At 41.0% G+C, this 13,893-nt stretch overlaps 1 protein-coding gene across 1 annotated transcript in view; it reads left to right on the top strand.

Moving 5' to 3' along the window:
• The window catches only part of LOC143284051 (sodium- and chloride-dependent taurine transporter-like), a 122,728-nt gene that overhangs the window by 76,614 nt on the left and 32,221 nt on the right, over positions 1 to 13,893 (top strand). Inside the window, exons 3-4 of the mRNA XM_076590657.1 lie at positions 6,824 to 6,955; positions 7,348 to 7,657. Coding sequence (XP_076446772.1) covers positions 6,824 to 6,955; positions 7,348 to 7,657 — 442 coding nt within the window. The remainder of the gene's footprint in view (positions 1 to 6,823; positions 6,956 to 7,347; positions 7,658 to 13,893) is intronic.

Below are 13,893 nucleotides of genomic sequence, written 5' to 3' on the forward strand. Positions count from 1 at the left end.
TAATGTATTTGAATACTGTCTGTTATTGTTGACAGTGTTAGGAGACTTATGAACATTAAACCATCAGGAATCTCTCTCTCTCTCTCTTTCTTTCTTCCCCTCTCTCTTTCTCTCTCCGACAATAAGAATAGCTTAAGATCGGCCAGCTACACCATAGACATGTAGTATGTAAACATGTATACATATCTCACTGGGCTACACCCACCACTTCTTCCCGCTACCCCCACCCCTGTTCCCTTCCAGACCGAAAAAACAAAACCATCGATATCTCCTCTCCATCATTTCCATTCGGATCAGACTTGAAGAAAGTTTTCCATCACTTCATTTTAATTTTGCAGTGGTGTCTGCACTTTTTTCCCCCTTTTTCTTCACATACCATTTCTGCCTTATCCTTTCCCTGTATTTCTGTATGTCCTACACGTGCTCACACACACACACACACACACACACACAGGTGCGCTCGCACACCCACAAACACACACACACACACAGGTACGTGCGTGCTCTCTCACTGTCTGTCTGTCTGTCTCTCTCACACACACACAGAGACACACACACACACACACACACACACACACACACACACACACACACACACACACAACATTATCACACACACTTCACTTTCCAACGCCGCCTCTTCGATCAGTTTGTATTGACTGAGACTGAGAGTGGTGTCTTGGCAGACAAGACGATGGGAGCCCCAACGATGCACTCAACACTTCAATCCCACTCTACTCAGTGAGCCCGCAGGGGGGATGAGGGGGCTGGAGGGAGTGAGGGGACGGAGAGGGAGGGGTGGAGGGAGGAGGGAATGGCTGCTTGTGGGTGAGACGAAGGGAAAGGGGCAAAGGTGAAGGTGAGCGATGTCAATCTTCCTGCCACCCCCAGGCAGTGTAGTGATGGCGGTGAGTGAGGGGGGGAGGGTGTTCTGGGAGGGTGGTGGTGGAGGATTTGGTGGGTGTGAGTGTGGATGTGGGTGTGAGGCGGTGGGTAGGTTGGATTTGAAGGTGACACTTTCGCTGAGGAGGACGTTGGAGTTTGAGCGGCTTGGGGGCTGGGAAGTGTGTGTGTGTGTGTGTGTTGTGTGTTGTGTGTGTGTGTGTGTGTGTGAGAGAGAGAGAGAGAGAGAGAGAGAACGTGTAGAAGGTGTGGGGGTATATCTATTGGCCTACGTATACTTACACATGCGGAATAAAACAATCTGTCAAGTGCATGAAAGTGAGGGAGTGTGTGTGTGTGGGGGGGGGGGGGGGGGGGGGGGGTATATCTGTCGAGTGCATGAAAAAGAGAGAGAGCGTGTGTGGGGTGGGGGTGGGGGGGTATATCTCTTGGCTAACGAATACTTTTACATGCGGAATAAAACAAATCTGTCGAGTGCATGAATGTAAAGGGACTCTGTGACCCATTCTGCTGGAGGCATCGCGCATCATCAGTAGGACTTCGTTGTCATGCATGTGCGCTCGTACCTGCGTGTATGGCATTGCGTGTGCGTGTACACGTGTGTGAATGCGTGCACGAATTCGTGCCGTGTGCATGCGTGCGAGCGTTCGTGTGTGTCTGTGTCTGCGTGTGTATGTGTGTGTCCCTGCTACCCCGTGCAATGAAGAAAGAAAGCAGTTCATTCCATCTTGCGCAATCCCAATCAAGCTTGGCCAAGTATTTTATAGACGTGTATTAGCATTGTCAGCCCGCATCTGTCTTGCAGTGTCCAACGACAGAGCTTAGCCGAGGACAGGATTCAGCTCATTACATGGACAGAATGTTTGCTTCCGTATGCCTGATCTCGTTATGAAAACTTTCGCAGTTCTGATTACCGGCTCGTTGATCATTACTGATTTGCAGCAACAAATCCCGACACATTTTTTTAATAATTTTTTTTGTCATCAACAACAACAGCAACAACAAAACCCCAAACTATTTTTTATCATCGACAGCAACAACAAAGCCCCAAAATAGTTTTGTTATCAACAACAGCAACCACAAAAACCCCAAAGTATTTTTATCATCAACAATAGCAACGACAAAATCCCAAACATTTTTTTTTTTTTTACCAGCAACAGCAGCAATGCACAACGACTACCAAGAGGAACAACAAAACCCCAAACACAAAAATGGAAAGAAAAAACGTTAGGCAGCTCCTGTCATTCGCACACACACACACACATTGTTTATTAATTAATTTTCTTGTTTCCATTAATCATCACGTGTTTACAAATAAGGTCAATCGATCAGTTTGTGATTAGATAACTGTGCGCATGCATACGCTCGGATTGAGTTCGCAAGCAGTAACCGACTTATTAAAGATATTCTGATGACATAAGCATTTCCGGCCCAAGCTGCTCATGATATTCAAAACAGACCAGAACAGAGACAGGAAATCAGCTGAATATCGAAGCGTTGTATTCGCAGACATCTGCTTGCTGTTGGCATAATAGGAGGATGAGGAAGAAAAAGGCCTGCATAAACGTTTGATCAACCTGAGTATATAAGTCATTAAATGACATCAAAGGTTGCAGAACCATGATTCTTTTCTTTTCTTTTTCTTTCTTTTTTCTCCCCACGATGTTGCTTTCGGTATTTAACCTTTTGCACATGTGAGACTGCAAGTTTTGGAAGTAGGGTTGAATTTTCGGAAATTATTTATGCCCTGGAGACGGAAATGGCAGCTTCCTTCCATGCTTTTGTCATCATCATCATCATCATCATGCTTCATTTCAGTGGAACTTCTCCATCATCATTAGGAAATTGAGATCAAGAAAGCTCATACCGTTTTTACCATAACATGTGATTGCACTCGACGAAATCTTTCTTTCGTTTTTTTTTTTTTTTTTTTTTTTTTTTTTTTTTTTTTCTTCTTCTTTGTTCTTTTTCATATTTCTGACAAGACAGAGGGGAGGGGGTGGGTGGGTGGGGGGGTTGGAATTTATGCACACACACACACACACACACACACACACACACACAACACACACCCACAGAGATCAAAGATGGGCTAATGGTTGAGCCCGCCAAGGAGATTCTCAAGTTCAAATGAGATTCAACCCGATTTGTGCATGACTGTGCAAGTATTGATCAGACTTCTTTCGCCATTTTAGGTGTTTCTTGATTGAAATCATACGAGATCGTCTTCCATTCGTATTGACTGAATTCATTACACCCTATCTGCTGTTTCCGGTGGCTCCTTACAATGCAGTCATGTCCAGATTCAGCACGTTCATTTATCTTATATTGATTCATTATTTTCACTGTCATCGGATTGTGAATCGATGCCGAACACCCGCACGCATTGACTTTTGGCCAAGACAAGTCTGATAAAGGGCCAACGAAGCCTAATCAGTCCGCACAAATCGGATCGACTCTCAACTGAACTTGACGATCTCCTTCGCAGTCTGAACTATCAATTTTTGCCCATCCTTGAATTAATCAGTATTTTATTCGGCAAAATGTCACTACACAAATTGCCCATCATCTCCCACGGCCCCCACTCCCTTCGGGTTTTAACCTTGGCCAAGTTGGTTCAGAAATGGAAATCCCCTGCCCAAGGATTTTAGCACTATTGGTTGAAGATGAACGCACGTGACTTGAACAAGCTTTGCCGGTTGGCTATTCACAATCAGCCAACCGGCAAAGCTTGTTCAAGTTCGTTAGCTGTGATTATTAGATAGAGCAGACGACACAGAGGTCCAATAGATGGCCATCAGTTATCCAGAAGCGATGTGTACGTGCCGACTTCAGCGTACTGTGGCTAGCAGTGCTGTTTGTTCTAGCGCTGGATGGAAGAGGAGGCGCCCCCATTCCCCCCACGTACCCCCATCCCCCCCCCCCCTCCCCCACATCCCTCCCCACCCCGCACCCCGACCCCTTTCAAGACCCTGAAATCGGATAAGGACGTGATTGATCAGGCTGGCACTGTGACAGGAATCGATACAAGTCCGAGCCCTTGGCGTGCCATTTAGTTCTTTGGCCAGGCTGCCACTGATGCGGCAAAACACTGGCCGTCTGTGTCAGTCTGTCTGCAGGTTTGGCAGGGAGGGAGGGTGGGGGTGGGAACAGACAGTCGGAAAGGGGTTGTATGGTTGTCTTTTTAGTGTGAGTGTGTCTGTACTTGTTCTAGCTGTTGTGATTTGCTGGGAGGAAAAAAAAAGAAGTGCTAACGTGCACACACCGCGCAAGTCTTCCGTACAGCGTCATGAAATATGATTATGATGTGCTCTGTGAGAAGATTATATTATGCACACAAACACTGATGCACACATTTGCACACACTGACAAGACACAATCTCATACACATAAACACGCGCGCGCGCATGCACACACGGTTCAAATATCATTCAAAGTGAAAAACAACAACAACAACAACAACAAAAATCAGACGTAAGAAGGAACATCGCGGTGTAAAATCACTGATATTTTCAAATGCACACCCCTAAACGAGTTTGGGCTACACGAACAGATGCTGGCGAACTTATATAATATGATTATAAAGTAGCCCACAAAAATTCTCTGTATGTGTTGGCACCCACAAGCATATGCATGCATATACAGATGCACACGGGATACGTGTGTGTGGGGGGGGGGAGGGTTGCAGGGATCGAGGTAAAAGCTGTCTGAATCAGCAACAAAACAGACGAAATAGTGACTCATCCAGACATAACTTGTTCCAACTGACACACTCCCCCAGACAGTGTAAATCACAACCAACCCTACCACCCCCCCACCCCCAACCAATCCCACCCCCACTCCACCCTATACCACCCCCCCCAAAAAAAGTTTGCCGTCTCCATAAAAGTCAAATTATCAATAAAAAGCGCCACCGAGTGCAGACTTTTCAGTTTAGCGACAAGTTTTGAAAGCGAGTCTTATCGATTGACAAGCTGGAACAGGGGACTTGAACAAACCGTCAGCACCTGGTTAAATTGTGGCGGCGGCGGCGGCAGCAGCAGCATCTTGAGGCAGTTGCCTGGCAACCGCTGGCAGTTTACGGAGACAGCCAGCCAGCTCAGGTGCCAGTGAAAAGCTCAGCGGAGGTGTGCGGGAAGGACGGTAGTTTGCAAAGAGCAGGGGAGTGAACCCATTCCACTTGCTTCTTCAACTGTGCACTGTGGTGTGTGACACCATGCAGTATTCCCAGTGTCTATAAATCGTGTCAGTAGCCACTATCAAACCCACATCATACAAGGCTCAAGGACCACTTGAAAAAACTTGCACGGTCATCTTTTTGCTGTTATGCGTGATGAATACTTTAATGAAGTTTCAGCCGACAGTCGTGAATACAGCCACTTTCATGGGCAGCACTCATAACAATGAGCCCTTTCTTATGCATGCACTTTAAAAATAATATTTATATTGAAAATCACAGCTGTCATTTAAAAACCACTTAATGTTTTGGTTTAGGCCTCAATTTTCAAATGCACTTTTCATGCTGTTCACCGTGTGTGTATGTGTAAAACAGCTGTGTCTTTTCAGTGAGAGGCCAGTGGCAGGCCACACACACACACACACACACACACACACACACACACATATATATATATATATTTATATATTATATTTATATATATATATATGCACACACACACACACACACACACATATATATATATATATATATATGTGTGTGTGTGTGTGTGTGTGTGCGTGCTTGCGTGTGTGTGTGTGTGGAGTGATGGCCTAGAAGTAATGCGTCAGCCTAGGAAGCGAGAGAATCTGAGTGTACTGGTTCGAATCACGGCTCAGCTGCCGATATTTTCTCCCCCTCCACTAGACCTTGAGTGGTGGTCTGGACGCTAGTCATTCGGATGAGACGTTAAACCGAGGTCCCATGTGCAGCACGCACTTAGCGCACGTAAAAGAACCCACGGTAACAAAAGGGTTGTTGCTGGCAAAATTCTGCAGAAAAATTCACTTCGATAGGAAAAACAAATAAAACTGCACGCAGGGGGAAAAAAAAAGAAAAAAAGAAAGGGTGGTGCTGTATAGTATAGTGACACACTCTCCCTGGGGAGAGCAGCCTGAATTTCACTCAAAGAAATCTGTTGTGATAAAAAGAAAAAAGAAATACAAGATATATATATATATATATATATATATATATATATATATTGTATATATATAGAGAGAGAGAGCCCACTCTTCAGTTTTCAACGACATGCACACACATATAATTGCATACTCCACTTGTTTTCCTCCATAACTTATATGACTCCCAGTCCCACCCTCATGCCTTAGATGATGATAGTTTTATTGTATATCACCTTTTCATGCAAAACATGCTCTGTTGCACTGTACACACGAAAACAATAACTTATACATGCATAATGTTGTACAGCCAAGTACTGAAAATGATGAAGTAGAAAAGGCAAGATAAAAAGCTCTGACCAGACAAAAACTTAGAAGAGCTCACATTTCAACTCCAGCCTGCTGGGTGAAGGGCTGTAACTCTGCCTTGCTGGAAGACTCTATTCACCCAGTAAAAAAAAAAAAGGAAAAAAATAAAGTTAGCTACAATATAGCAAAACATTTTTTTTCTGTGCTTTCTCAGTGTACTCGCTCTTTTTTTTTTGTTCTCACCTTTTTCTGTATCTTTTCTGTGTTGTGGCTGACAGTTCCTCACAAGACTGTTGACAATAATATATGTCACAAGACTGCTGACAATATCTCACAAGAGTTCTGATTATGTTGGTAGAAACAGCCCCCCAAAACCCCACCCCTCCTCAATCCCCTTAAAAAAAAAGAAAAGAAAAAGAAAAAAGAAAATTGCATTATTTCCCTTTCTCCAGCACCATGTTAAAGCCAAGAATGAATTATGTGTGTGTTCCAGGAGCCTTCCTGATTCCCTATATGGTGGCTGTTCTCCTTGGCGGTGTGCCCATGTTCTTCCTGGAGGTGTCGTTGGGTCAGTTCATGTCAGAGGGAGGCATCGGGCCTTGGAAAATCGCCCCCCTGTTTCAAGGTATGTCTTGTGAAGATGCGGATAGATGTTCATCATTTAAAAAAAAAAAAATCAACAACAAAAAAATTCCTTGTATTTATTTGCTTTTTATCTCAATGTTTATGCTAATTTACAATTATCATAACCCCCACCATTTCTGTATCATTGTTTTGGTGGAAAAGTAATAACAACAACAAAAGTGAATTCAGTGGCTAGATGATGAGGGCTTGTAACTGGGAACAATTTCTTGTTTACACATCAGACGCGAGTGTGCTGTGTGTATATCTGTGCAACCAAGGGGGTTGGGCAGGGGTGTATGGTATTTTGTGCTTTTGCATGCTTTTGAAGGGAATTTTCCCTTTCTTTTAACAGGACCTGGTACAGTCCTGAAGTCAGTTCATTTCTGTTCTCAGGTATAGGTTACGCTACGACCATCATCGTCTTTTTACTGAACTGCGAGTACAACATCATCCTGACGTGGGCGTTTTACTATGTCTTCTCCTCCTTTAACTCGGTGCTCCCGTGGTCCCACTGCAACAATGACTGGAACACGGACAACTGCACCACCTTTGACCGCTCGGCCAACTCAACCCTGGCCTCTGCTCACGCCTATGCCAATGACACGAGGGCCGGCAACATGTCGTCAGTTGACATAGGTGACATTGCTAATGTCACGGCAAACATGTCACACTCCATAATGGATCCTGTGACAGAATTTTGGGAGTAGGTATCATTTCTCCATGATTCCTCTGCTCTTGCTCCTAGGGAGAAACTCTTGTCACTTGGGCTTGTGCGGTTTGGTTTTTATCAGTGTGAAAATCTTCAATGAATTCAAAAGATTCCTTCTCTACCCATGTTGGAAAAGTAATAACAACAAGAACAACAACGGTAATGATAATAATAATAATAATAATAAATGGTCTGGAGTATTCAGAAAACTGGTAAGCCTTTGACTTCTGGAACCATATGTAATTTTTGCAAAAAATAATCAGCCTCTAAAAAAAAAAAATCACAAAAATTAATCAAAATAATGATCAAAAGTATATAAAAGCATTTTTTTTATGGAAAGAAAATAAATGGAGAATATGATTATCCTGTGTTCAATGTTGACAGGATGAGATAACTCCCAATCAGGGGAAGATAAGTATTATTTTTTAAACAAAAAAAAATCCACAAATTATTTAGAAAAAAACAAAGAAGGAAATTAACATATGTGAATTTTACTGGTAGAAATGGTGCTAGAAGATATGCAAATGGATAAGACACAAGAACCAAGTGCAATTATGTTGTTTTCCCCCACTATAATGTTGTTCTAATCATACAAAAAGACCCTCATACACCCGCCCCGTTCCCTCCCCTCCACCCCCCCACACGCACACACAAACACTATCACACAGTCTTACAACACAAAAACTCAATGTAAACAAAAAAATGTTCTTGGAGCTTTCATCCAGAGGGTGTCACAGATAATGAAAACCCCCAAATTAAGGTGTAAAGTTAAAATAGTGTTGGGGGAGGAGGGGGGCATGGGGAGGGGGGTGGGGCTGGAGGGGTTCTACACCCCACCCCCCACCCCTCTTCCATTATGACCCTGCCCCCTCCCAGGGGCATGAACTCTGTAACATGTGGTTATCATTAGGACAGCAGGAATCACTTCATTTGATCAACAACAACAACATTACTTTTGTTTTCTATCATGTTATCACAGTTGCTATCAGCACCGTTGTGTGGCAAATTGAACAAGAATCTTTCTGGCCATATCTTCTGTACTTTGTATTCTGGCAGCCATGTTGACACTCAACAACTGTTCACTTTACATAATGCAAAAAAAAAAAAAAAAAGCATAAAAATTCAATCAAAACTTGCTGAGAAATCGCTTTGGACACACACATCAAGGCAGGTGCTCACCATTTGCAAGGAAGTAAATGTACTCGCATGACCGGTTGGACTGGTGATAATGCAGCTACCACTAAAGCGTGGGTATATGTGAGCTTGGAAGTGATAGATTGGCACACTGAAGAAGAACCCATGGCAACGAGAATGTTGTCCTTTGGCAAGGCAAAATACAGCAGCTTAAAACTGCCAAACATCATAAACTGTGTTTTTAACTTCACAAATTGGTGACTGACAATAAAATCAATATCTGGTGCAGAGGATTAATGTCTGATGCTGGCTGCCACAAAGAGCTGAATGGGTCCTAATCTGTGTGTACGACACAGCTGCTACCAGACTATGGGACATGCACATATCAATTACTGCATGGCTTTAATGTAATTGTCCTTCTTTGTTGTGTTTTTTTTTTTTTCTTTTTTTTTTTTTTTTTTAGTACAAAATCATCACATGTAGTGCTTCTGGCCAGTACAGATTAGAAGGGTTTACAAAATAATGATGATGATAATAATGATAATGATAATAATAATATACTCTTGTTACAACAAATATTGCACTCCAGCACACACAAACACAACAACAACGATGATAATGATGATAATAATAATAAGATTTAATATATAAATAATGATGATGATGATAATAATAATACAATTTAATAAATAAATAATGATGATAATACAGTATTTTTATGCAAGCAGAATATATATATAAGCTTTAAGCGCTTCACAAATTCGCTACTTAAAATGAATTGAGTCAGCGATGAAGTCGAAACATGTGATGAAAAGTAGTCATTAAACGCATTAAAAGCACAATTATTGATAATGTAATAGGACAGTTGACAAATTCCACTAAATGATATATACTTGATGCAACAACTGTTACACTCTAGCACAGATACACAACAAAAACAAGAATGATAATGATACCACAACTACTATTACTACTATTAATAATGATAATAATAATGGGTATTTATAATACGCTCTGCCTCCTCAGTACATCAAATAATCAACAATTTGGGGAAAAACAGTTACTATAAATAATTAATTACAAACAAGACAGATCCAATGTGTCAGTGACAAAGCACACACATACACACATACACGCCAACAGGAAGTAGAATCTTTTGACAGACTTGTATTTACCTTGAGACAGGGACAGTACAACACTTGGGTTCAAATCTCAGTTTGATTTTAGGATTCTTTTAGGTTGTCGCTTTTTGTCAGGATTTTAAGACATTTACTCAGTCTTTCTGGCTTGAATTTGGAAGACTTGTTCTCCTTTCTTTCGCAGAGGAGATGGGATGGGAAGAGAGAAGAAAGATGATGGTTTGCCTTTGAACTCAGCAAGAACGTGTGACAGAGTTTCCTTCTGGGAAGATTCTACTTATTGATGCCAAGTGAAAACATTTTTAATGTCTTATGTTCCCCCTCCCCTCTCTCCTCTTTCTTTCCTTTTGCCCTTTTCTTTTCCTTTTCTTTCTTTTTGTTTTTTTCTTTTCTTTTGACGTTGGACAGTCTTTCTGTGCTTGTCTGAATTCTGTTCTGTTCTGTTCTGTTTTTTTTCTCTCCCGCACTTAAACACAACACACAGCCCGACACCGACACACCTTTCTTTCAGGATTCTCTGTTTTGCAGGTAAGAGTCACAACAGTCAACTTAACAATCAGCAGTCAGCATGCATGTTGGATTCTGATCACAACATGTCATGTCTTCTTGTTTCCTGACACCTCTCTGACTTTTTTATATAAATTTTTTTTTAATTATATGATCGGCTATATTTAGTAGGGGTGTAGTGCATTATCACCTTGAAAGTTTGCACTTTTTAAAAAAAAAAACACCCTTTGTTCTCTTTGCTTGTGTTCAGTGTGAGAATTTCACCATTGCAATGGCAGGCATTTTAGGGCCTTTGTGACAGCTGATAGAAAAAGGTGTAAAGACAGGCTTTTAGAGCCTTTGTGACAGCTGAATCAGAACGGATCAAAGTCTTCACGGAGTGTGTTTTGTCCATTCGTTCACTATAGATACTTTATTCCAGTTTATATCCAGTCTGTTCCATCTCTCTCTCTCTATCTCTCTATCTCGCTCTCTCTCACTCTTTCTCTCCCTCTTTCTCTCCATCCCTTTCTCTATATCTATTTATTTATTTATCTATCTATCTATTTAATATCACTCCTTCTGTCTGTCTGTCTCACTCTGTCCCTCTCTCCTTCTTTTGACATGCATGGATTTTTAAGTATTTAGTTGGGGTTATGATTGCTGTCAACAAAATATTGTCCAAAGAGTCCATGTCAGCAGTTTTATTCAGCATGGTTCTGTATATACAGAGTGGATTGTGTAGAGAGGGGAAGAATGGGGAATGGGGGAAGAAAGGGGGAGGCGGGAAGAAAGGGGACATAGTGACTGGGCAAGACTGAGTGAACAAAGAAAGAAACAAAGATAGCACTGAAGTGCACGTTGCTTTCAGTCACCACTGCAGTCTTTCATTTTTCTTACGCTCTAGACTTGAGAGAAGATACAGACAGACAGACAGACCTCTTTTTTCATTGTTGCCTCATCTAGCAAATATTTCTCCTGGTTGAATCTCTGTTGATATAGTAACAGAACATTTATCAGCTTTCGTGTTAATAATTTATCATCAAGAACATGCTAATCTGAACAGTGCAATTTTCCGGTCTCTCAACAGAATTGTAGCAGTGCTTCAGTTCCAAGTTTGCGTAACACAAATGAAGTTGTCAACTTCTCCTTTAATTAACCCTGTTCAGAATTAACTGTGATCCTGAAGCCTGTTTCATCCCTCCAGTCTTCCAGACTCACACCCCCACCACTCCTCTCACCCTCAGCTGCCCAGACATTCCATACTCAGTCAAGCTTGTCACTGTTTTCTTTTTGCCAAGAATTTTCCTCTGTTGAACAGATTCTGACTTTAACAGTATCTAAATAATATGATAATGAATATATCTATCTGCCCTCAGTCAAGCTTGTCACTGTTTCTTTTTGTCAAGAATTTTCCTCTGTTGAACAGATTCTGCCTTTAACAGTATCTTAATAATGATAATGAATAAAATATATCTATCTGCCCTCAGTCAAGCTTGTCACTGTTTCTTTTTGCCAAGAATTTTCCTCTTTTGAACAGATTCTGACTTTAACAGTATCTTAATAATAATAATAATGATAATGAATATATCTGCCCTCAGTCAAGCTTGTCACTGTTTCTTTTTGCCAAGAATTTTCCTCTTTTGAACAGATTCTGACTTTAACAGTATCTTAATAATAATAATAATGATAATGAATATATCTGCCCTCAGTCAAGCTTGTCAGTTTCTTTTTGTCAAGAATTTTCCTCTGTTGAACAGATTCTGACTTTAACAGTATCTTAATAATGATAATGAATATATCTATCTGCCCTCAGTCAAGCTTGTCACTGTTTCTTTTTGCCAAGAATTTTCCTCTGTTGAACAGAATCTGACTTTTATAATATGTTGATAGCGATGATGATAACGAATCTTGTGCAGAAACAAATCAAAGTACTTTAATGCCCGCCTTTCACATGCGTGTATAAAGATGAAACATTCAGCTAGATAGAAGACTAGAGAAGCTATGGATAGAAAAAAAGGACTTGGAGGAGATTTCTTGGGAAGAGATAAACTTGAAAGAGCCGAGTTCATTCATTTACATTCTTGAGCCTGCTTTTTATTGTTGTTGTTGTTGTTATTATTATTATTACCATTATCATCATTATTATTATTTTTTTTTTTATTATTTAAACATGCTTAATAGTTTAATGATTAATCTGCATGGTGTTATTTATAAATCGTTCTACAAGGTGTTATTTAATTACTTAGACAAAGGTCAACAATGGCCTCTGGCCATGTCCTTAGCAAGTTCACAGCCTTGGCCCAGGTGTATCTTGGTCTCCACAGTGCCAGAAAGTAGATTCCATTGCCAGGTTTATCTCTTATAGGTTCCTTGTTGGCGGGCTTGTGCTGTTGTCACAAGTTGTCTGAAAGGATCTCAGTGTTGGTGAATAAAAAGGTTGAAGGTTCCATCGCTTTTCATGGCTATCAGGGGCAGCGAATCTGCATCCACCATGTTTAGGGCTCTCGGGCATAGGAAGGTGGGACCCAGTCCTCTCAAATGTTTCAGATTCAGTATTATTTTTAAGGACGGGTCAAAGCATGCAGACTTATCCCCCCTATACGCAACACTTACACTGCATCTGCTGTTGGAAAAAGCAAAACCAGGGAGGATGTGGGGAAAGTGGGAGAGGGGGGCGGGGGGGGAGAAAAAAAAAAGAGAGCAAGTGCCTGATCTTGACATGACGCATGTCAGGGTGCATGGGAGGGGGTGTGGGATGGGTAGTGTGAGAGTAAAGCGGGGCTAGAGGATGGGGAAGGGAGGATGGGAAAGCACCTGTCATTTACATATGTCTTTCTCTCCTGAAAGATGAAAGGACTTGGCGCTCCATTGTCGCTCATTTTCTTTGTTAAAGTGCAAAATGATAGTGTTCTTCCCTTTTTCTGGATTATTATTTTTAGTTCAAAGTAATGATTTTATTTTTTAATAAAAAATGTGGAGCACATCACATTATTCTGAACTCTTGTATTTATGGGCATAACCAGATACTCCTTTTATTTCCTTTATTCTGATCTGCCTGTGTTTGCATTTAAGTCATGTCCAGATTTAAGGAAAGACTTTATTAGAATGCCTTATTTATTATTTTGTTCATTCTATTTTGATTTTCTATTCGGAAATTACAGACCATGCTTGAAGTTGAAATATTTCTTTTAAGAATTCCAAAAGTTACTGAAAAAAGAAAAAGAAATTTCAAGTATCACTAAAGAAAATGAAAGGGAATCATTTTCTTTTCGTTTATTTTGATCTCACATATCAGTAGATAATTAAAAAATGTATCCTCTTCTTCCTTTCCTGATGTGTCATAAAGATAATCCCCTTTCCTCTTATTTCTTCTAACTGTGGCCACTTTTGCCTGTTTTAATTCCACTCTTATTCCGTGAAGCTCACATTTGTTAGAAAAACTAATAACAGTACAGCTTAACAGAAAAG

This window comes from Babylonia areolata, chromosome 7, assembly GCF_041734735.1.
Source record: "Babylonia areolata isolate BAREFJ2019XMU chromosome 7, ASM4173473v1, whole genome shotgun sequence".
Lineage (NCBI taxonomy): Eukaryota > Metazoa > Mollusca > Gastropoda > Neogastropoda > Buccinidae > Babylonia > Babylonia areolata.